At 37.6% G+C, this 24,875-nt stretch overlaps 2 protein-coding genes across 2 annotated transcripts in view; both read right to left on the reverse strand.

Annotated features, from left to right (window-relative positions):
* LOC134226642 (dipeptidase 1-like) overlaps positions 1-17,266 on the reverse strand; it is a 28,846-nt gene extending 11,580 nt beyond the window's left edge. The window contains exon 1 of the mRNA XM_062707542.1: positions 17,016-17,266. Coding sequence (XP_062563526.1) covers positions 17,016-17,034 — 19 coding nt within the window. The 5' untranslated portion in view covers positions 17,035-17,266. The remainder of the gene's footprint in view (positions 1-17,015) is intronic.
* Positions 17,267-17,599: 333 nt separating this feature from the next.
* Positions 17,600-19,184, reverse strand: LOC134223765 (dipeptidase 1-like). Its single transcript, XM_062702951.1, has 4 exons — positions 19,085-19,184; positions 18,866-19,025; positions 18,037-18,800; positions 17,600-17,973 (listed from the first exon to the last, which is right to left on the reverse strand). Exons 1-4 carry the CDS (start codon positions 19,101-19,103, stop codon positions 17,615-17,617), a joined length of 1,302 nt encoding a protein of 433 aa, XP_062558935.1. The 5' UTR covers positions 19,104-19,184; the 3' UTR covers positions 17,600-17,614.
* Positions 19,185-24,875: the final 5,691 nt, after the last annotated feature.

Below are 24,875 nucleotides of genomic sequence, written 5' to 3' on the forward strand. Positions count from 1 at the left end.
GCAAAATCGTACTTCGTCGCAAGATCCGCAACAGCAGCTGCATGAACAACCATCTTCACCCGAAATGTCGACATCATCTGAGGAAGTGGAAAGCACCCCTCCGAGAGCGAGAACAAAGTCTTAGGCCTAGGCGCCGAGTCTCATGGTCGTCATGGTACGAGTTCGAGCTAATGGACCAAATTCATTCCGAAAGTTATCACACAGTTGTTGACCGGCTTGTTTTCACTCGATCTGGATCTGAATTAGTGAAGAAATGCAGAAATAGAATGTATTGAGTAGTATATTATAACAAACAATAACTCCTACCTGCAAGAAAATCCAAATTTTCAATGCTGGACAAACGGCAGCACGCGTTCACTCGCCATTTTTTCGTTTCTTTTGGCGTCTCTCGTGGTTTCTCGCATGATTCGTATTGTCATCAATAACATGTTCCAACATTTTCAGATTTATGTGTGAGATGTTATGGTTTTTAACCATTAGTCTCCACATATATTTTTGAAAAGGGATGCAATTATTCCCGATAACTCATGTATATACAAGATATCTGTATACGTTTGTAAATCATAAAGTCCATATAAAATGTATAGCGGATGCGTTCTGATCGTTTTATGTGTCGTTGCACATGTAGAAAATTATTGATTTTTTTGTAGTGTATATTTTTATATTTTTTTTTTATGAAAATTCAAATATTTTTACATAACATATCAAAAAATTAGAAATGTTCATCGAGCCGTTTTTGAGTTAAATTTTTTTGAAAATTTCATGTTTTCTGCCCATACACACATGGAATGAACGTTATTCTCCACTATTTCAAATAGCTCAAATTAAATCAAAAGTATGGAAATGTTATTCAAGAGTGTTTGTTTGGTCTCGTTTATTAGAAGAATTTACGAATCGCAATAGTTGAAAATAATTCAATCGGAATAGTCTGGTGTTGTTATTGATGACTCCAAAATCGGCAAAGCAATATGTCGTTTTTCAAAAAGGTTGGTTTTCAGCGATCCACACACTTAACTCATTTCACCGTATTCGGTAAATTTTACCGAAATCTCAACAGCAGAACTGTTCGGTAATTTATTTTACAGATTTTTTGTAATTTTTTATTTTTAATTAACAGTAGGTTATCTGCTTTGTTTATATGTTTTCAATATTTTTGATGCAGGTAATTCATTGTATTCTCTTTTTAGATTATGATTCATCTGTCTCCTTTTCCTTATTCACTCTACCTAAATGATACCCAAAGGGACTATTTAAAGTGGTCTATAAGATAAAGTATATGTCAGTCAAGAAAATCAGTGAAATTGTCCAGTTGCCTTACTGAAGAAACGTTTAATACAATGAAGTACGAATGCTCAAATTGCCATGTTTGGAGTAATTGTTACAGGAAACTTACTCCTAAACTGTATGATTATGCAGCGGAAAGGAGAATAAAATTGGGTAAAAGCTGTTCCTACATTTGTAATACCTGCTATTGCCGACTTTATCGCATTATCAAGAAAGGAAACGAGCCAGCAGCTCCAAGTGCAGTTAATATAGAATGTGAAAATCAAGAACTCACCGTTTCTGAACCATCGAAACTTGATGATCTCGCTGTTGTCGGACCATCAGGCACCAATAATTTCGCCGTGGCGGGACCATCTAGAGTGAACAATTTCGCCGCACCAGCAAACATCAATAATGGTGGTTTCGAAATAATCGATCCCAATACCGCTGGATCATCGGAAATTGACGCTGTTCCTAGTGTTGATAAGTAGAATAATCTCTTCTTTTTGTTCATTCAGACATCATGATTTGCTACGTTATACTAGTTGTACTCGATTATTCAGAAAATTGAAAAAAACATCAGTTCCGTATAATCTTACCTAATCCGACCTAGTAGCTCAATTTGTAGAGCAGTTGCCTATCATCACAAAACAGATAGACATCATAGAACAAACTGCAAATTTCAAAGTAGGCTCTTTGTGTATCAACAATCGACGAAAGGCGAAAGAAAGAGAAAGCAAAGCATGTGATGCTGCTCTGTCTAATGTGCGTTGTACAGTAAAGCTTGACTTCCATCGCTAGGTTCGCTAGCGTTCCAAAATCCTGGAAGGACCACATTCCACGGCAAAGATGCCTATATGTTATGTGCTATCATGCAACAAAATAGAATAATCGAATACAATATGTATTACATTATATGAAGAAACATGCTCCTAACTAATAGTTATTTTTCCATCTTGTTTTCAGAATCTTTGTTTTCTTTGGAATCAACGAGTGCTGAATCAATTGGTAGCGCTGGTGCCCAGAAACCCGGAGACGGTCAGGAAATTCTTCAACAAATGAAGGCAAAATTTGATGAAATATCTGACAGAAACGATCGATATAGGATTCTAACTTCCCTTCCCAAATCCTGGACTGCATACAAAATGATGCAAGAATTCGGTGTTTCGCAACGAACTGCTCAACGTGCAAAGCAATTACAGATTGAAAAAGGTTTTATGAGCACACCGGAGACCAGAGTAAATATGTTGTCTTTGAGCGATGATACTCTAACTGTAGTTAGGGACTTTTATAATAGTGACGAGATAAGCAGAGCATGTCCTGGAAAAATGGATTTCGTTATTGAAAATATGGCAGGAGAAAAAGTGCATGTATAGCGCAGGTTACTTTTAAGTAACCTTCGTGAAATTTATTCAATTTTCTAAGAGCAATATTTTACTTTTAAAATTGGATTTTCAATGTTTTCCAGCAGCCGCCCAAAAAATTGTATTCTAGCTGGTTAAAGTGGAACGCATACTGTCTGCGTATGCATTTATCATCAGAATGTTAAATTAATGTTTAAAACCCTTAAGGACAAGAAACTTATTCATAACCATTTAAAAACGTATCATGACTTGTTTTTTAAAATACTTTGTGAAAACCCTACAGAGAAATGTTGGTTGAAAACCTGTGATCATTGCCCGGGTACGCAGACACTGGAGAATGACCTGATGAATTTTCTTGAAAATGTCGATTCCTTAGAATTTAAACAATGGAAGCAAACAGATCGTTGTCATTTAAATTCAATGCGAATGGATGCAGAAGAGTATGTGTATGTATTATCTTTGCATAATTTTATTGCAGAGCAACAAGGAAACTACTTAAAACAACTTAAAATTAATATGGAAGCAACTGATTGCATTATAATTGCTGACTTCTCTGAAAATTACTCTTTTGTTATTCAGGACGCTATACAAGGTTTTCATTGAGCAAACGCTCAATGCACAATCCATCCTTTTGCCATATATTATAAGGATGAAGCACAAAATTTAAAGTTTACAAGCTTCATAGCAATCGCAGAATTTACTAAACATAACCATGTTGCCGTTCGGCTGTTTATAACAAATTGTGTGAATTTCATTAAAAAAAGCTACCTTACCTGAAAAATATCCATTTTTTTCTGATGGATCAGGCAGTCAATACAAAAATAAGATGACTGCTTTCAATTTGTGCCACATGTACAAAGACTTCGGTCTTAAAGCAGAGTGGAACTTTTTTGTCACTTGCCATGGAAAAGGGCCTTGTGACGCTTTAGGAGGTGTTCTAAAGCGAAACGCTTCAAAAGCAAGTTTACAAGGCCATTATATTACAACTGCATACGAACTTTACTCTTGGGCTGTTTCTAAAGTAGATTCCAAAATATATTACGAGTTTTTCTCGGAAAAAGATTACAATGCAATGAAAAAGAAAATAAAGAACCGTTATACTCGTGTAAAACAAATCTCTGGGACACAATCGTTTCATAACTTTAAGCCACAAAATGAAAATCACATTATCGTGAAACGGTTTTCGTTTTCAGATGAAGAAAAGTGTGTTAAATTGTAAGAATTTTGCTATGTAATATTTTTTTTGATGAATTATGAAAAATAAAAATAATCAAATTAAATGCTGAGTTTTAATTGAAGGTAATCAGAGAAAACCATTGCTTGTAGTCTAAAGCTTTGAGATTTGAGCTACCATTCCTCAATATAGCAGAGCCAAGATTCTCTCAGACAGCGCTCGTGGCCAAATTTTTAATAATACCAATGGAAAGCATTCATTACACAAAGAATTTCAACGTAGATTTCATTGGTCGGAAAAATTGTGTTTTTTGGACTTCAAAATTGATTTTTTAACTTCACTAAATATAAAAAAAATTCTACACGCTAAAAAAAATATTCTAGTTTCAGTTCGGTTCACTCAAAATGACCCTTTTGTGGAATAATTCAAAATAGTTAAGTTTACTCAGTCGTGGTTTACGCTACCATTCAAATTCGGCATGAGTGCCTCTGCAACCCTTATGAGCACTCATGCTGAATTAGGACGCTAACGGACCCTTGTGGTTCCAGTTAAAGCGTAAACCATGGTTGAGTAAATCCTAGCAATGTTGGTCTCTGCTTTTAAACAATTTGAGGGTGATTTATAGTTCTTACATTTAATGGGGTCAGAATTGGACAAGCCTCCCCTACTTTTGATAGGTACATTACTTCACAAATAAAACTAGATTTGTAAACATGGTTATCATGAATTTATTAGGAATAAGTTTGATACCTTCAACAGAATGATTCCCGCAGTTATTTTGAAGTGATGGAAAATTATGCTCATTCCATGTGTGTATGTTCCGAAAACTTGAAATTTTCAAAAAAATGTAACACAAAAACGGCTCGATGAACATTTCTAATTTTTTGATATTTATGTTATCAAAAAATGTTTGAATTTTCATAAAAAAATATAAAAATATATAGTCGTTGTGGTCCAACATTTCAAAAATCATAAAAAACGAATATTTTGGCCATTTTAGCAAATTTGAGTACCGTCAATTGGGGGAAGATGATCATTTTTAAGACAAAATATGCAATAACAATGTGTGTTTACATTTAAAATCCAAACAAATATTTTTAAAACATGTACTGCTATACGTTGCAATAATCAACAACTTTAGTTTTCTGAAATGCATTCGCAATTATTAAAATAAATTAAATTATCACACATTTTTTGAGTAATCTGGTTTGGGGTGAAGTTGATCAAGATAGCTCTACTAAAATCATTATGACCTAGTAGTCAAAATACACTAGGTTATTTGTATGAATGTTGAATTTACTACGTAAAGAAGTCTACGAAGTCAATATTTGAAATGAAAATAGCGTCATTTATGACTATCTCTCTCTTTCTTCCACAAAATACATTTTCATGATTATAATCGAAAAACTCGGATTTCTACCTAGCGGTAACATTACTTGAACGGAGAATATTGTTGACTACCGTTTCATAAACAGATTTGGCACTTTTGAATGACACATGAAATGATCATCTTCACTTCAATGATCATCTTCCCCCCAGTTGACGGTACATCAATACACCAAACCAATATTCTTAGTAAAAACTAGAAGTAATAAGCTTTCTATCCATAAAAAAACATTGCAAATCGATACAGTGGTTCAAAAGTTATGATTTTTTTTTAAATAAAAAATTTCGAAAAATAGCGATTTTTCTGGTAACCCTATATCGAACATGGTCACCCTAATAAAAAATAAATAAAAAAATACGGGTCTAATTATTTTCGACGAAGAACATACCAAGCGATTTTGAGCAAAATTGGACAACTTTTTTTTTAACTCTATTCTTTTCCCGTGGAATCGCTGCACATATTCACTATGAGGAGCCGATCGTATGGGAGGGTAATTTGAACAAGTGGGGAGGGGTATTGTACAGAAAACGGGCAATTTAGTGTTACTTCTGAACCCCTGTACCGATTTCAACCAAATTTAGTACACACATTCTCTATCCCAAGGAGGAGATAACAAAGGGGGTGAAATGGTCGTTGCGAAAAGAGAGAGGGTAAGGGGGAAGGGGTTGTCTTTAGAAAACGAGAAATTCAGTGTAACTCCCAACCCCCAGGACCAATTCCAACCAGATTAAATGATTAAATCATTCAACTCTATGATTAAAGATTATGATTAATGATTTAGGCCGTTACAAATATTTAATTGACTTTTTGTCCTACTAGTCTCCGAAAGGTCAAGGGGGGATAATAAAAAATAAATATTAAAATGAAAAAAATAAAAAAACTCCTCGGATTTGCTAAAGAATGTTTTGAAAATCCTCAAAATTATCCGAGTTTTATTTTGTTGCCCCCCCCCCCAAAATATTATTTTTTGGCAAAAAAGTCCGAGGGGGAGGAGACAAAATGGATTTTAAATATTTGTATCGGCCTTATTCATTTTGACAATGATGACTGACAATTATTAACGATTATAAATAATGAAGAAAAAAAACCGTTGGAGTATGAATAACGATTATATGATTAATGATAAATGATTATGAATGATCAAATTGAATGATTTGCATAGTGATCAATAATCGAGTAACCTTTATTCCAAATTTCAAAAGGTATAAAAATTATATGATAATGATTAAAGATTAATGAATAAAAGCAAGGTATGCAATTATCCAATTTTCCAGCATAACTTCTGCCCGATTTTAACCAAATATGGAACAAACATTCTTTTTCTTAAGAAGGCGAAGATGATAGGGATGATATTTAGAAAACGGGAAGGTTGTGGAGGGACTGGCATTGTTCAGCTCTCAATCACCTCAATGTAACTTCTGATCTCCCCTTAGCCGATTCCAGTCAAATTTGGAACACACATTCTTTATATTAAAGAGACGACGAGAGTGGGTTAAGGATGGAAAAGGGGAGGGTGTGGGGGAGTTGTATTGTTTAGTTATCGATCAACTCAACACTTCATCGGAATCATGTGAAAAGCAATGATTAATCAAATGATGAAGTATCAATAAGAAAACACAATTATCCTTTTGACCAATTGGTTTATTCATTTTCCGATTGTGAAAAAACTGCGCATCAAACTGGCAACTCCGAGCAAGGCCGGGTACATACAGCTAGTCTTCAATAAAAACAAATTCTCTGTAGACACCGAGTGTCTTCAATGTGTGATAACGGAGAAAATGAGAATTGGATCATTGTGCACTGGGTAGGTATTTGGGCTTTGGGTTAATTCAATAATTAAATTTGCTTTTCATACGACGAGTTTATACAGTCCCATTGAATTCCATCACTTAATTGTATCTTGACAGATACGTATTTCGACCTCAACAGTAAGGCCGTCTTCAGTGTCTTGTACTTGACTCGACTTACAATTAAGTGGTGGAATTCAATGGGATTGTATAAACTCGTCTTATGACAAGTGAAGACATTCCACTACACTGAGCCAAAAATCCATATCAAGTTTATGTGTGAGCGATATAGATTTTTGCAATAGCTTCATTCTAATGCATTTTATGTGTGGGCCTTATGGAAAATGTATAAGTGACAACACATATAATTTATTTTTGACAACCGATTAGCTTTATTATATTTTGATAATAGAATCAATAGGGGTTTGAAAATAAAATTCATTTCTTGATTCAATTAAAATTGTCAATACGAATATACTAATATTCAGAACAGAAAAAAAAATAAACAACTCAGAATCAATGATTTGATTATATTTACTTTTTTTTATTAATTGATTTGAACCTCACTTACAGCTTTCGGAGCCACTAGTTTTGTACGATTATCTGTGCTTCTCGCGTCATTGTATTTATGGGTCAGTGCAGCGATCCGTTCAGATTCCCAACTTTTATTCAGCACCGGGTTTTTTGTTGGCGTCATGTGTGTCCATTATCTAATGAACATCCGCATCACTTTACTGACGAATCAACAGCAAAATCGTACTTCGTTGCAAGATCCGCAACAGCAGCTGCATGAACAACCATCTTCACCCGAAATGTCGACATCATCTGAGGAAGTGGAAAGCATCCCTCCGAGAGCGAGAACAAAGTCTTAGGCCTTGGTCGTCATGGTACGAGTTCGAGCTAATGGACCAAATTCATTCCGAAAGTTATCACACAGTTGTTAACCGGCTTGTTTTCACTCGATCTGGATCTGAATTAGTGAAGAAATGCAGAAATAGAATGTATTGAGTAGTATATTATAACAAACAATAACTCCTACCTGCAAGAAAATCCAAATTTTCAATGCTGGACAAACGGCAGCACGCGTTCACTCGCCATTTTTTCGTTTCTTTTGGCGTCTCTCGTGGTTTCTCGCATGATTCGTATTGTCATCAATAACATGTTCCAACATTTTCAGATTTATGTGTGAGATGTTATGGTTTTTAACCATTAGTCTCCACATATATTTTTGAAAAGGGATGCAATTATTCCCGATAACTCATGTATATACAAGATATCTGTATACGTTTGTAAATCATAAAGTCCATATAAAATGTATAGCGGATGCGTTCTGATCGTTTTATGTGTCGTTGCACATGTAGAAAATTATTGATTTTTTTGTAGTGTAAAAAGCTCAAAATAATTTTCTTATCAAAATTAAATTTGGCCATGAAATTTTGAGGGGGCGGACACAGAAGAAGGTAATAAAATTTGTTCCCGCCTAAATCGTGATGAAAATTGAGATTTTTATGTCCATGTGTCCATGTGTTTTTATGTCCATTTTTGGGGTGTCCTCCAAAAGGCTGAAAGACCCACAAGGCTGAAAGTATCAAAAGGCTGTAAAGTATCAGATTGTATCGAAAAACTAAGATTGGTGGAATGCAATGAATACAAACCGAAAAATGGAGTACAAGTTGAATGTTTGAGAAGTGAATAATGAATGAAGAATAAAAAATAAAGAATTAATAAAGAAAAAGCAAAAATAAAGAAAGGAAGAAGGAAATAAAAAGAAGAAAGAATGAAGAAGATAGACGGATGAAGGAAGCAGAAAAATAAAGAAGGAAGAAGGAAGAAGCAGATGAAAGAAGGGAGAAGGAAAAAGGAATAAGGAAGATGAAAGATGAAAGACAAAGGAAGAATGAAGGACAAAGAAGGAACAAGGAAGAATTAACAAGGAAGCAGATTCTAGGAAGAAGAAAAAGGGGGAAAAATATGATAGAAGGAAGATGAAAGACAGAAGAAGGAAGAATAAAGTGGAAGAAGGAATAAGGAAAAAGGAACAAGGAAGAAGGAAGAAGAATGAACAAGGTAGGAGACGGAAGATGGAAGAAGGAAAATGGAAGAACGTAGAAGGAAGAGAGAAGAAGCAACAATGAAAATGTAAAAATAAGAAGGAAGAAATAAATAAAAAGGAGAAAGGTAGAAGAAAGAAGATAGAAAGAAGATAGAAAAAAGGAAGAAGGAAGCAGGAAGAAATAACAAAGAATAAAGAAGGATGAACGTACAAGGAACAAAGAAGGAAGAAGAGAAAAAACAAAGAGGGAAGAAGATAGAAGGAAAGAGGAAGAAAGCTAAGAGGAAAAAAGAATAAAGTAAGAAAGCAGGGAAATAGAAGGAAGAGGGAAGAAGCAAGAAAAAAACGAAGAAGGAAGAAGGGAGAAGGAGAAAGAAGGATGAACGAACAAGACACAAAGAAGGAAGAAGAAAAAAAGGAGAAAGAGGGAAGGAGAATGAAGGAAGAAGATAGAAGGAAGGAGGGAGAAAGCAGAAATAAGAATAAAGGAAGCAGGAAAATAGCAGGAAGAGGGAAGAAGGTAGAAGGAGAAAAAAAGGAAGCGGGAAGAAGGTAGAAGGAAAAAGAAAGAATGAAGAAGGAAAAAGAAAGAATGAGTAAGGAAGAAGAAAGAATACAAGAAAGAAAAAGGAAGATAGAAGACAGAAAGAAGGAAGCCAAAAGAAGGAAAATGGAAGAAGGAAGAAGGATTAAGGAAGAAGGAAAAAAGAGAAGGAAGAAAAAGAAAGAAAGGAAGAATGGAAAAAAAAATGGTGGAAGAAGATAGCAGAAAGAGCAAAGGAGTAAGGAAAAAACAGGAAGAAGAATAAACGAATAACGAACAAGGAACAAGGAAGTAAGAAGAAAAGCACATAAGAGAGGTCAAAAATCCACTCTAAAGGGATAGAATCAGTTATTTCTACAAATTCACATTTATTTGCGTTCATTTGAAAGCATTACAGTAGTTTTTGAAAAAAAAAAATGATTTTGAAATTTTTTTCTAAGGTTGGATTTTTGGGAAAAAGGGAGAAAAAACATTGAGTACAAGAAAGAAAAAAGAAGGAAAAAGAGAGAAAGAAGAATAAAGAATAAAAAATATTGCGCTTTTTGCACTTTATAAGAGTATTGCGAGATTTTTTTTCTCACAGTTATCTTTTTCTCACACTCAATACACTCAAAAAAGTTTGATTTTCCGTGCATAATATTTGTGTGTGAGTGCTCAGGGTCTGTCTCATTTGGAGAATTAAACTTAAAAGTGACAGTTCGAAAATTAAAAAATCACCCCGTTATAAGAATGGCTGGTGCTACCCAGCAATTCCAATAGGACATCGATTGAAAATGATTCGATATCTGTCAAAAGTAATCCTGCTCTGCGAGCAGGGTTATTCGATAATTATTGAAATGTCACTTTTAAGTTTAATTTCAGTTTAATTATCCAATTGAGACAGACCCTCAATCTGAAAACAAATAGACGTCAAATCATGGCGGGAATCGATTTAGTGTACACGCTTACATATGACTAACTTGTAATGGGTTATGATTGGGTAAATTTCAGTAACAAAAATCGATCAACCTGAAATGAGAGTGAGTGTGAGAAAAATAAGCGGGCAAATCACAATCTACACATAACTCTTCAAATTGGTTAAATCGGCAATCTTGGTAATTGGTCAGTAATCTTGGCAAGGGGCCGTACACTAATTACGTGAGCATTTTTTCTGGGTTTTTCAACCCTCCCTCCCCCATGTAAGATTTTTCCCATACATTTTTTTTTGTTATTTATATAGACCGTAAGAAAATGTCAGAACCCCACCCCCTTCCCCATAAGTGCTTACGTTATTTGTGTACGATCCCCAAGAAAGAAAACTCAAATCCAGTTTTCCGCGAGCGGTAATGGCCGCCAGCTTGCCTGCGGGTGAGTCTCTGATTTGACGTTTGTGGAGGTCAACTGCACCCACCGTTCCGAACATTTTGATATAAGAAGGCTTGAATTCACTGAATCAGCACCTTAGACGATCCCCACCAATGTGTATCCAAATGAGTGTCTAGTATAGGAACGAAATGCGTTCATATTTTATTTATGCACTTGTTCTCGCACCGGTTGTTTCTATCAAGGTTGTTGAAGTGCAATCATGCTTCGCACCGGTGGTGAATATCCGGTTGCTATTGAGGCAAACACGGAAATAAATAAAATCAGGAAAAAAATATTATTTATTTTCAGATATTTCAGAACGCGCGAGCAACTTTTGTAATACAAATAGGGTTTCTTACCCCATTCCCGGCCTAACATGCGCACGACTGCATTATTTAACTGATATTTATGACTAGGAGCTACTTTTCCTGAATTTTGTGGGCCATGTAATATTGCGATGGGGTTCACCTCTGCTTAAAAAATAGTTATTCTTGCTAAAAACCGCTCGAAAAAGCTTTTATTTGATTTAAATTAACATGGTGCAGCACTCATTTCAGTCTTAGGCGATTGCTTATCTGGCATACCCCAAATCTCTTCGGCATATGCAATATTTTACTCAATCTCTCAACATCTTACTCTCAATCTCTCTCTCGGGACTATAGAAAATGAGACGTAAACAAAAATATGCACGTTCCACGATACCGTGATGCCAGATGGTATTATTCATAATAATTTTTAATTGGTTGAGAAGATATATGCACTCATCCAAATTCCTTCCAAATACTTGAAAAAATATTGCTTTTAGTCTTTGAAATTTAGATAATTATAAATAACATAAAAGCGTCAACGTTTTAGACAGTTTTCCTATTAACGACGAAGGATTATCTTCATACTAAAATAAGACTCATGGCCTTTTGGCAGCACTGTACAGCTAGAAATTCTTGGGCCGAGGTGATTTTTTGTTAGGTTTGAGGATACATTTTTAAATGTATTCTAATATGTTTATATAAAATCTAGTGATACGAACAATTAGAAAAGATTGAAGTGCGCGATATTAGCATTTTTGTGTGGTGATAAACAGCCTGAAGCAATGGTTGTATCGAGCACTGTGAAGATTTTCAGGTAGGTGTTTATTTGATGATACCGTTTTGTAAAAGAGGAAAGAATCACTCCGGCTCAGTGGTGTTGCAACGAAGAGCAACTATCTGAAATCTACATTTTTAATTTCTATAATTGGATCGATTAGGAGTGAAATAAATGGTTGAAAAATATTGAGTATTGTGCGCGATAAATAGGAGACATTTTAAAAAATATCAATCATAAACCTACGGCTACCAAACAGTATAAATAATTAGTTTTTTGTGCAGTGAGCCGGGAATGGGGTCCATAGGCCCAAGTAGTGATTTACCCTATGTGCGTAATACATTTTGTGATTATCAGATTAGCTAGACACACATCTGCTAGGTGGCGCTAGCTTATATGCAATAATTTAGTGAGGTGGATATCTCGAGATCTATAAGACTTAGAAAGATTTTGTCTTCTACAACGTTGTTCGTGTAACCATAACATTTATGATGGAGACTAGTTTAGTTTGGAATTCATACGCATAGCGGCGCTAGTATATGAGAAATAACATGTTAGGTTAAATATTTCTAAATCCGTTAGAGTTAGAAAGTGGCCATCTTCTACAAAGTTATCCGAATTATCTGTTAGGTTGGTTATTATGTAAGATTTAAAAGGGGAGTCAAAACCAGAAGTTTAGTTTGAAACCGCAATACTCGTTGGCGCTCGAGTTGAAACGAATCGAGTCAAGTACAAGACACTGAAGATGGTCTAACTGTAGTATCTGTCAAAGGTACAACCAAGTGGTGGAATTAAATGGAATTGTACGAACTCGTCTTATGGCAAGTTACTTTGTAGAATACGGCAATATTCTGAAAATTCCAGATTTTGAGATATTTAACCTATCAGTTTATTTTTTATACACTAGCGCCGCTAAGCGATTGTGTTTAAAACTAAACTTGCTAGCATCATGACGGTTTTTACCATCCGAACAACTTTGTGGAATACGGCAATATTAAAAAAAAATCAGTTTTCGAAATATCTAACCTAGCAGGTTATGTCTTATACACCAAGCGGTTAAATCTTAATCTAAACCTGCGTTGGTCATAATGGTTTTGACCACCCGAACAACTTTGTAGAAGGCGGCAATATTCTAAAAATTACATATTTTGAGATACCTGACCTATCAGGTTATTTCCAATACACTAGCGCCGCCAAGCGGTTGTATTACTAACTAAACTTGCTTTCGTCATGATGGTTTAAATCATCCGAACAATTTTGTAGAAGACGGCAATATTCTTAAGATTTCAACTATCGAAATATCTAACCTTTTAGGTTATTTCCAATTCACTAGCGCCGCCAAGCGGTTGTATTTCAAATTAAACTTGTTTTCGTCATGATGGTTTTGACCACCCGAACAACTTTGTAGAAGAAGCCAATATTCTAAAAATTCCAGATTTCGAGATATCTAACCTATCAGGTTATTTCATATGCGCTAGCGCCGCCAATCAGTTGAAATCCAAACTAAACTGACCTCCATCACAATGGTTTTGATGATTAATACCCGAACAATTTTTCAGCACACGGCAGATTTTTTTATTTATGGGTTACTTTATATTTCCGTGTGATGGTTGGCAACGGTTGGAGCGGGTCGCCAAATTTGCCAACTCGCTGTTCACCGAAGGTTGCGTTTACATTTCCCAAACCCGTTTACCAACGACCGGTGCGCGTTCGCGTCATGATAGAGGTTGCTAGTTTGGCTTTATTTACGCACTGGTGGGCATCGTCTTATATGCCACATTGGTCAGAATTCTCTGAGCGATGGGTGCAGTTGACCTCCAGAAACGTCAAATCAGAGACTCACCCGCAGGCAAGCTGGCAGCCATTACCGCTCGCGGAAAACTGGATAGAAAAACCAGGATCAATAAATAAAGTCTTGTTCCTTTCTATAGTACCTATTTGAATTTTTGTGCAGTACGGGTAAAAAACTAAAAATTTAGAATCAAAATAGAAAAAAAGGTCGCTAGAAGTGTTCGGTTTATTTCCGATTGTGTCCTCATTTACGGGGTCTCCAGTAGCCTTGTGACCAAAGGCGTAGGATTGCCAATAAGGGGGTGTCGAGTCCAATTCTCGGTCCGGTCTAGGATGTTTTCGGGTGAGAAACATTCTTGGCTCCGAGGGCACAGTGCATACCTAACTTCGGAAGTGGTGCGCTGAATAGCGCTTCGCGATACGAAAACAGCGCACCACTTCCGAAGTTAGGTTTAACGTACGGATTGTGAGAAAAATCCAGCTTCGCTATCCCCCAATTCCGGTTTTCAACTGGATTGAGAATATGAGAGAGCGTGCCATTTCCCCTCTTGGGAAAAAATGCGGCAAAAGGCAGTTTTTTTTGAAAACTAAAGCGAAATACAACCAAATGAAGCATTCACCGGATATAATTATGTCTTCGTTATTGGATGATGTAGTTTTGAATCAAAAATACTTCCTACATCCAGCTGGAGACTGCTTTTCCTCCACGGTGGGTGGTTTTATTACTGGGGGTTGGTACAAGCACGTGGCTGTATTTCTCGTCAATGGCTGGATGACGGTTATTTGAGCCTTACTGGTGAATTGATGTTGCATTAAAAAGAAGAAGAAGAAGAAGCAGAAAGATGATAATCGAAAAAATCTTATCGGGAAAGCACACGAAGATTTTTTTTTAAACTCTTCTCAAAAATTCTGAAAGCAATTTAATAAAAACGGTAAGCAGTACGGGGTTGGACTTTTCTTATACTGTGTATCCAGTTTTCCGCGAGCGGTAATGGCTGCCAGCTTGCCTGCGGGTTAGTCTCTGATTTGACGTTTGTGGAGGTCAACTGCACCCACCGCTCAGAGAATTCTGACCAATGTGGCATATAAGAAGGTGCTGATTCAGTGAATTCAAGCCTTCTTATATCAAAATGTTCAGAACGGTTGGTGCAGTTGACCTCCACAAACGTCAAATCAGAGACTCACCCGCAGGCAAGCTGGCGGCCATTACCGCTCGCGGAAAACTGGATTGAGTTTAATATCATTAAATACGGTTACAAGATTTTCCCTAAGACGCTCACAAATAATTAATCATCACAAAATAAAATTTCGAATAAAAATATTGTGTTTCGTATAAAACAGTATAAGAGAAGTCTGACCCCGTACTGCTAACGGTTTATGATTGAATTGCTTTTAAAATTTTTGAGAAGAGCTTCAAAAATGTCTTCCTATGCGCTTATCAGTGCAATTTTTTTCGATTATCATCTTTTTGCTTCTTCTTCTTCTTCAAGCAGCATCAAATCACCAATTATTTTGTGTTTCATGATAGTGGGTCACACCTGCAACACGTGACCGTCAACAGATTTACTGTTCAAGACAGTACATTTTAAAGCACTGGTTTTAAAAAACAATGCCATTTGCGTGCAACTACGTCAGCATGACTCGTTGCATCAGCTCAGAGAAGGTACACCAAAAGTAGCATCAATCGATTCGCCGTAGAGCAATTTTTAGCATCAATTATCACATTTGGTCTTACATCAGCTGAACTTCATCTTACATCCTAATCAGTCTACGAGCTTTAGCACTTGATCAAGCAAGGTTCACATGACGTCATGATATCATGTTTATGACATTGCAAATCAAGATACGTTTTATCAAGTGATAATTAAAGTTCTTAGTATGAATAGGCTATTAGCTTTATCGCATGTTAGATTGCATATGTACCGTTAGTTGAAAATCCGTATATTTGACAAAACAAAAAAGATTTTTAATTCTGAATTGAAACAGTTGTTGTTATTCTATACAGCTCCTTTGATTATTTAAAAATCAGAAAATTTTCGTAAAAGTTTTACTTCAATTCGACGCGACGTTTACACGATTGTTCATTAAAATTTGTGCTTGAATTTCGATTAATTTGAAATCGAGTAATAATCTATATAATAAAAATGAAATGGTCTGTGTTCGTATCCGCATAACTCGATAACGACTGGATGGATTGTCTTCTTTCCTTCAGCAAATATGTTCGTTATAGTTTCCGACGGGTTTATATGATATTTCCTGATACAGAAATCACGAGTAAGGTTGAGTAAATCGTCAAAATCTGAAATTTTGATTCATATGTAAATTTGCATGGACAGTTCACAACGCGCATTTCCGCCTACTATGCAGGACAACGTCTGCCGGGTCGACTAGTTCTAAATTAAAAAATCCTGATTAATCCACCTAGCGGTGTTGATGCCCTTCTCGTGCAAAAAAAACTAATAAATATGAGTGAGTCTTTTTTAGCGTGTTTCGAGCATAAGAAATAGTATTTTGACCATAACTTCTGATCCCATAGTCCGATTTGGCCAATTTTCAATAGCAAACAATAGGACAGGATTCCCCGGCGAATGTTGCGAGAAATTCGGTAAATGCTAAGTTCCAAAAAGTGTGTCTACAACATTTTGTATACATTCACACATAATAGTCATCAACTCAATTCGTCGAGCTGAATCGATTGATATATAACACTATAGGTCTCTGAGCCTTCTAACAAAAGTTTGGTTTTGGAGTGATCATATAGCCTTTACGTATACTTACAATCAATATAGATTACAATCAATATAGATTTTTTCACACTATTATTTTGATGTTTTCTACTATTCGACTATTCGAAGAGTACAAGAGTTTTTTTTATTTATTATTCGTAACATCCTAAATATCTTTCCATTCAAAACATATATCAAAAAGGATGTTATGGAAGCCCTACTTTTAAATTGCAAATACTTTGATTTGTATCGCAAACAAATACAGTACTTATTTTTATCAAAGAAATTAAAAGATTCGGTGCCGTGATTTGGTATTTAAGAATTCTTTAAATTATTTTTTAACAAATTATGCAATAATGATTGAAACTTTAAATACTTAATTGTCTCAAAGCAGCAGATTGATAAGACAGACAGCACCATTGTCACGCATGTCGTTTTGCTCGATGCAAATTGATTTCCTTATTCTACGTGGTAGACAACAGCTTAGATAGATACGAACCTCGTCTCAGGTTGATCATTGTTTTTATTTTGGCTTACTGCACAAATTGAAACTACACTGAGCACGTGTCTTTGGCTGGCGGGTGGCCCACTACACACTAATCATCGCAGTTTATGATTATTTGCGCGCGCGCTCGAGAGTTCCCTCCGATGCACCGTTTTGTATCGCCAACAACTAAGTAATGGGATAAGAGCAGCGCACGTCTAGTGACTGGCAAGTTCACAGCAATACTGGATGGTAGAATCAACTCTCCTTCTATCTATCCACAGACGTCATGTCGTTGGAAGGAATCATCGCAGTTAACAGACACCTATCTAATAAGCTTGTAAGCTGCCAATCGAAACCTCTAGCTCCTTTATCTACTGTGGTGATCTCCAACGCGTACCTATTGGCTTGTGTAGGAGTATGTGATAAATTATTATTGTCGTTTGTCTCGACAGTCGATTGTTGTCTTCAGGTTGATAATGTTTATTATAGAGAGTACGATTTATATGGCCTCGGATAGGCATTATTTTCAAATCTTGAGATAAGCTAATTGAGGGGATTGTGATGTTCGACAAAAAGTCTTGAGCGTAATTCACGAGACAATTCATTTATTTTTATTCTTGATGGATATTCATATTGGTCATGCAAGGTTGGTCGGCAGCTCCTACCCTTTCGAATTCAGCATAAGGAATGATGTCTTCATAGGGAGGCACACTCCGCATGTCGTCACGGACTTGTTCGACATGCTTGAACACTCTCAACAGATTCTGTCCGGCAAGTTTCCGCAACTCTTCTCTTGTCCAAGGCACAAAAGTTTCCCCAGTTGTGAACTTTCCAGAAGCTAACATATCGAACAGGTCCGGATATTTGGAAACGTCTTCTAAACCTTCAGGAGTTAGCTCAACACCATCATAATCACCACCGATGCCAATGTGGTCAGGGCCCGTGACAGATTTAATGTGATTGAAGTGTTCTGAAAAGATACAAGATTTGATTCACTATTCTACTTATCTCATAATATGAAGCAAAAACTCACTAACGACATCGTTGATCGTATTGCCTCCAACAAATACTGTATAAAAGTTAACCATAACAATACCATTGTTCTTCACTAGTTCTTCCAATACATCATCCTGCACATTTCGGTGGTGCTGATTCACTGCGTGTGACGAAGAATGGCTGAAGATCACCGGTGCTATGCTTTCCTCAAGTACGTCTCGCATCACTCCGTAGCTTACGTGGGAGATATCTATCATCATTCCCAGTCTATTCATCTCCCGAATTACATTGCGTCCCCATTCGGATAGATTGTTCAACTGCGGGTCCTCTTCCGCGTCGATCGGTGATGCATCTGCCCAAGGCAAATTACACGAATGCGTCAAAGTCAGATATCGAACGCCCAATTCGTAGAACATTCGCAAAACTGGCAATCTTGAATCAATCGAGTGACCACCCTCTACTACCAACAGTGAGGCAATCTTCTTTTCCCCAAACGCCTCCATTATACCATCAGCCGTTGTCACGTACTTCAGATCTTCCGGATACTTGGCAATAACACGCTTTGCTACATCGATCTGCTCCATAGTCCTTGCTACAGCGTCCTTGTACTGCGTATCAGCACAACGAATGTACGCCACCCAAAATTGGGCCCCTAACTTTCCTTCCCTTAGTCTGGGTAGATCCGTTTGGCTGGAGGCCGTTTGACCCCAGATAGGATGCTCTTTCAAGTTTGAGTCCAGGTTGAAGTTCCCCAACAAGTTTCGTTCCACTTTGTAGATATTGAAGGGCAAATCATTATGGCTGCAATCAAACAATGCCAACAACGGATGACTTAGAATATCCGGAAACCCTAACATGCCCCTTACCCATCAATCAGGGGAACCTCGTCGAGGACCTGTCTTCCTGAGAATGACTCTGCAGCATTTTCACCACTCGACGATACTATCACCAGCGGAATCGTAATGGCGCAGACGGTTATGATGGCTGCCACAATCAGTGCTGCCAACAGTTTTTTGTTAAATAAAACTGAAAATATATGAGAGATCTGAGAATTGCTCCAAAATAAATGCTCCAACTTGGTTTACCTGTTTTGAAAATGGTCATTTCGAACGTCCTGATAGATTAGCACTGACGACCATTCTAACATCAATTTGTCTGTCATTGTCAGTGCGAGACGCTATCATCTTATCTCAAACCCGCTGCTTATCTCACTTGAATTGGCTGCTTTGAAATTTATTACCAATAGGGTATCTAAATAGTTCATTATTGAAAACACGTTCATATAGTTCTCGTATGTAAACGCAAAAAAAAACGAATCTGGCTACATACATAACAAATGACAATTTCGGCCTCAATTCTCTGTTTTTGAGTATAATTAATATTGGTGCATGAGCTGAAACCCAGAAGCAGTAACCCTATGAACACAGCGAGATTCGATGCTTTTTCATTGAGCGACACTATAAAGGGTGATTGCGAATTAGATAAAAGAGATTGTTTGGTGAAATCAGCGGCAGTTGATTGACATTCTGCTATCAGTAGGAAAAGTCACAAATTGTTCCATTTTAGCGATAATGTGAATTTATTTTTTTTGTTTCTGAATACTCTCAAGCTCAACCTTCTTTTCATGGCACTTCTTTATACGTCACTTCGTTTTACGTTCTCCTTTTTACGTCACCTGGCGTAAAAAGAGTTTTAAGCATTATTGCCATCCAAAAGTAAACCTATGAGCATGTACTATTAGAAACACAAAGACCTAAGTAGTTGTTATGCATCTTCAACATGTGTTGTGTTTCTAGGTCTTTTAAGATCTACGCATAAACAAACGGCTGAAAGAAATTGGGTTCATGTCTTATTTGATCCATTTAACCAAGTTGGATATTGCTTCGATAACTGATCTGTTTCAGGAATTCCCTGGAGTGTGGACCTTGGGGTAACAAAAGTTCTGTTATCTTTTTTTTATAAATGGTTCATGCCCTTTTCAATCCGTGGAATCGAATGGGATACGAATTCAAAAACTGTTCCGTTTCAGGTCATCCCAGAATTCCTCGGAGGCCTTAAAGTCTACACGCGTAACCAAAAGGCTGTTGTCTCTTTTTAAAAATGGTTCATATCCTTATTAATCTGTTCCTTTGCAGGTAATCCAAGAATTTCCTGGAGTATACGACTTCAGGTTTTCACGCTTAACCAAAGGTTTGTGACCTGTGGAGTATGCCGAAGAAACTGGAGTCCCCGAAGGGTCGTTTCTTGCGGTTTCCCTTTTTCCTGATTGCAATGAACGGGTTTTCGACATACTACCGGCCAACGTCCACCTCTTCGTTTACGCCGACGACATCCTCCTGGTATTCGTAAGAGGAACTCCCGGACGAACCAGGATCAAGGCGCAGGCCGCGGTTAGCTCAATCTACCGCTGGGCTGCTGTGTGGCATTGGACAGGCCTATTATCATTAACAGGTCTAGCATGCATGTGTCAAATGACAGATCGTGTCAGTCATCGTGAGTATACACATTCGCAGTCAGTCGATCCCACCTTCCTCGCGAGTCCAGCAGTACAAACATGATGGGTGACAAATATGCGCGATGTTGAATTGCACATTTGGCGATCCTGCCAGGAGTTCTTAAAAATATATCGCATGAAGTCACCCATCATGTTAATATAAGTGTGTGAAAGAAAACAATTTCGGACGTAGCCGAAAAAGTAAAAGCAGCGGAGCTTTTTGTATCGGTAATAAGAGTTACGATTAATGTATCTTTGTCAATGGGATTCTGCTTTTTGGTTGTTGTCCACGGACCCAAATCCGATTTTTTTTCGCAATGGTTTGGACAGTTTGCTTGCTCTAATTTGGGAGATAAATTTATCCCTCAGTGTTACCTCAATACTGATTTCTTTTGCGAAAGTGTGTGTGCGAATTTTGAATGTTTACGTTTGTTACAGGAGAAAATGATGCAAAACGCCCCCACCACTGAATAATGCAACATGATACAATCATGAAAACAATAAGCAAACTACAGTTTTAAAACGATTTTGCGCTCAAAACAAGTTCATTTTGAAAATTAAATGTTAAAATGTTCAAATGTTTTTATTACAATAGTTTGAATTATTAAGAATACGTATTCGTACTGTCCTTTGAATCTTTGAATCTAAGTGTAATGGATTGTAATGTGTTAGAGAAATTTTCTACTTTGAGGATGGCTAGTGTTGGATACGAGGTTGGCTAAGTTTCGAAAGATCGGGGTACTCTTTGAATGTTTTTCAACTATTCTTTGGAAAATTTAAGGTTCAATTTGGGATGGGACTTGCGAAGAGAAAGTGTAACGTCATCTGCATTCAGCCAAACGCTACTACAAACTATCAGATGCAGCTAGCATCTTGAATAAAATATTTTGAATTACATTTGATTATCAAAGACTTCTCTCATTTTAAGAGTATTAGAAGGTTATGAATGTGTTTTATTCCGATATGAAAACCATCGTGAAACATAAATTACACTTTCACGAATTGGAAACACTTATAGTGCTATGAAAAGTCGGTCAACTGTGATAAGAAGAAGAATAGAAGACAAAACTATGAAAAAGAAGATTCGTTTTCGCATGCGTTGTCTCGGGGAGCGACAGAGTTCAATAAGAAGAGCTTGATTGGTGTAGCTGTAGATGAATCACAGTTCTGCGAGGTGAATGTTCACATTCAAGTGAATGATCACAATTATGCGTGGTGGGACGCCCGTATTCAAGTGTTTCTCTGCGTTGGTGGGACGCCCGCAAGAAGAACGGTGTTATTGTGGATCGGAATGATCGCAATTTAGCGTGGTGGGACGCCCGCATTCAAGTGTTTCTTCCTCTGCGTTGGTGGGACGCCCTCAAGAAGAACGGTGTTATTGTGGATCGGAGTGGTCACAGTTCATTCTAAAATCTCTTGCTCAGCGATGGTCGATGGCCTACAAGTAGTTTGGTGTTGTAGATCCGAAAGGTCACAGATACACAAGAGATTTGATTTAACTGAGATTAGATATTCGGCCATGATTTGGAGCTGTTTATCGGGCTTTTTTTAGTTACGGTATCTGTTTTTTTTTGCTGGTTGTTTCACAACTGTGAATGCACAGTGGATTGGACGTGTATTCGAAAAAAGTAGAAGCAGTGGTAGTGATTTGAAGTACAAGTGAAATGTTACTTCACGAGTTGCGAGTACAATTGCGAGTTGAGACGCCCACTGCACATGAGTTCCTTGAGAGTGGTTTCCCATATGCATGTGTACCACCATTTAAGTGTGTTCTTCGATTATAAATGAAATGCTCGCAATACAATGGTGTGCCTGGAATGATTGTTTGCTGCAAGATGCTTTTGTATCATGATGAGAGAGTAACCGAATGATACATAATATGTCGTAGGTGTTATTTTTTTCATGCAGAAGAAAAGGGTGACAGCATTTTTTTTTTTAGAAAAGGGGAGATGTGTGGCATTGGACAGGACTATTATCATTAACAGGTCTAGCATGCATGTGTCAAATGACAGATCGTGTCAGTCATCGTGAGTATACACATTCGCAGTCAGTCGATCCCATATTCCTCGCGAGTCCAGCAGTACAAACATGATGGGTGACAAATATGCGCGATGTTGAATTGCACAGCTGCCTCCATCGGTTTCATTATGAACGTGTGTAAGTGCACGTTTACCATGATCGACCTCAGATCGGACCGTCTTTGAAGCTTGCAATGATCCCATACTCAACCGAAAAGTTTTTCGCGTTCTTGGTGTAGACATCAACCGGCGGCTTATCTTTCTACCACATTTACGGTCCGCGAAGGTTGCCTGGTATATAGTTTGAAGCTAACCGCTTCTGCTCAAAGGGACATCGCCAACGTGCTTTCCCCAGTCTTCAATAGCTACAATAGTAGAAGCAGCTTGCGTCGATGCTGGAATCACCCCATTTCGGGATACGGTCCTCACGGCCATAGTTGCAAGGCCGCCTCCTTTTCCGCTGTGACGTTAGGAGAGCATATAGGATTCCTCTCCTCGTCGAGGCTGACCGGATCCGTAGAATCGTAGCCGGAACCGATCTCCCCCCAGTTGCGCGGGTCCACTGGCACGGCGCAAGGAGCTGGCTGATGCCTCTCGCCAGTATCGACTCCACCATCGCCAATCGCTTCAAAATAGGAGACAACACGGACGAGACCCGATACCACTTTCGCCTGGATCTCCGGCCATTGTGGCGTCAGGGGGAACACCACTGCTGACTTGCTTACTGGTATTGGATACCTTAAACCAGCCATGCATGCAAAAAACGATGCTGCCACAATATCGATATATTTTTTTTTGAATTCTGGGAATAAGGATCACAGATAAATTCTATTCGAATAAACCAGGCTCCTTCCGACTTTCGGATTTCTGAATTTGCTTAATTTAACTGGGGATCTGAACCTTTCATAAATGAAACGTCGATTGATCCTAATGCAGTAGAAGAAAAGTTTCTGGAGCCATGTCTTCTGGACCACCAGAGGAGCTCACGGAGCTATAACGCACCAATTACCACGAAATCGGCGAAAATCACTTTAGCATTATCAAAACGTAAACGGAACGAATCGCAATGCTCACAAGACTCGTAGAGTACATCAAAAGCTTTCGTTAATAGGTTATTGCGATAATTTCCAGCGTTTACAACTCTTGCTAGATTTTTTTTCAAAATTGAAAAGGCTCAAAAACACTAATTCGATTTGAGCCACTTCGAAATTCTATCCGAATGAGCTGAAAGTTTGACAGGAAGCTTATTTTAGCATAAAAATTTTGATTCTGTATTGACCGGTTGGATTTTTGATACTTTTTGAAAACATGAAGAGGTCCAATGTCCATGTATTTGATCTATTAAACCAAATTGGATACGCTTTCAATTGCAGTTCCTTTGTAAGTCATCCATGAATTCTTTGGAGTATACGTCTTCATGTCTACACGCGTAACTAAAGGTCTGATCTATTAAATCAGATTGGTTACGCCTTAGACACGTATTCAAAAAATATGTACTTTCAACAATTGTTGCATCCCAGTTCAACCAAGAATTCCAAGAGGTATAGGCCTTTAGCTCCTTGAGAACTGTTATAGCCTTTTTGATCGTTTATGCTGATTGTGACACATAAACTGAATTGAATGAGCGTTCTAATTTTTTTCTTCTCTGTTCATTCAAAAATTCTCCGGAGTTAAGATCTTTAGATCATCGCGCGTACCCGAAGGGCTGTTATTTCTTTTTTATTTTATACTAGCAGACCCGACGAACTTCGTTTCGCCTAAAATTGATTAGTTCTCGAGTTATGCAGAAATTTCGGTTTCATTTGTATGGGAGCCCCCCTTTCCTAAGGAGGGAGGGGTCTTGAACCATCTTAAGAACCTTCCCCGACCACAAAAACCTCTGCGGCGTAAACGATCGGTTCAGTAGTTTCGGAGTCTATAAGGTTCAGACAGACAGAAATTCATTTTTGTGTAAATAGATGATCTATGACCTTTACATATAATCCATACAATCAAAAATTGGATATACCAATTCGTCGGGATCTGACGACCAACTGGCATAACCTCACACAACCCTACTTCATTGAGTGCCGTTGCTGATGAAGCAAGTGTGTAGGAGCCGGACAATACTAAATACTCATCCTACTTGGTTAACGTTTGTACAAAAATACATTTGAGAGAGTTGGTTCTGAAAATGTATTGCGAGAGTTCGGCTACGTGCTCGGTGCTGGGAATTTGGTTTCATCAGTACCCGCTTGTCGTGACCGGTCCTAGTCACTAACCGTTGCATCAACAACATAAAAGTTGTTGATGTTCATCGACGCTCCGATTAGCCGAGTAGGGTGCCACCCACTACTCGGCATCGGAGCGGATGCTCGCTGCTAC

The sequence above is a fragment of the Armigeres subalbatus genome, chromosome 3, assembly GCF_024139115.2.
Source record: "Armigeres subalbatus isolate Guangzhou_Male chromosome 3, GZ_Asu_2, whole genome shotgun sequence".
NCBI lineage: Eukaryota > Metazoa > Arthropoda > Insecta > Diptera > Culicidae > Armigeres > Armigeres subalbatus.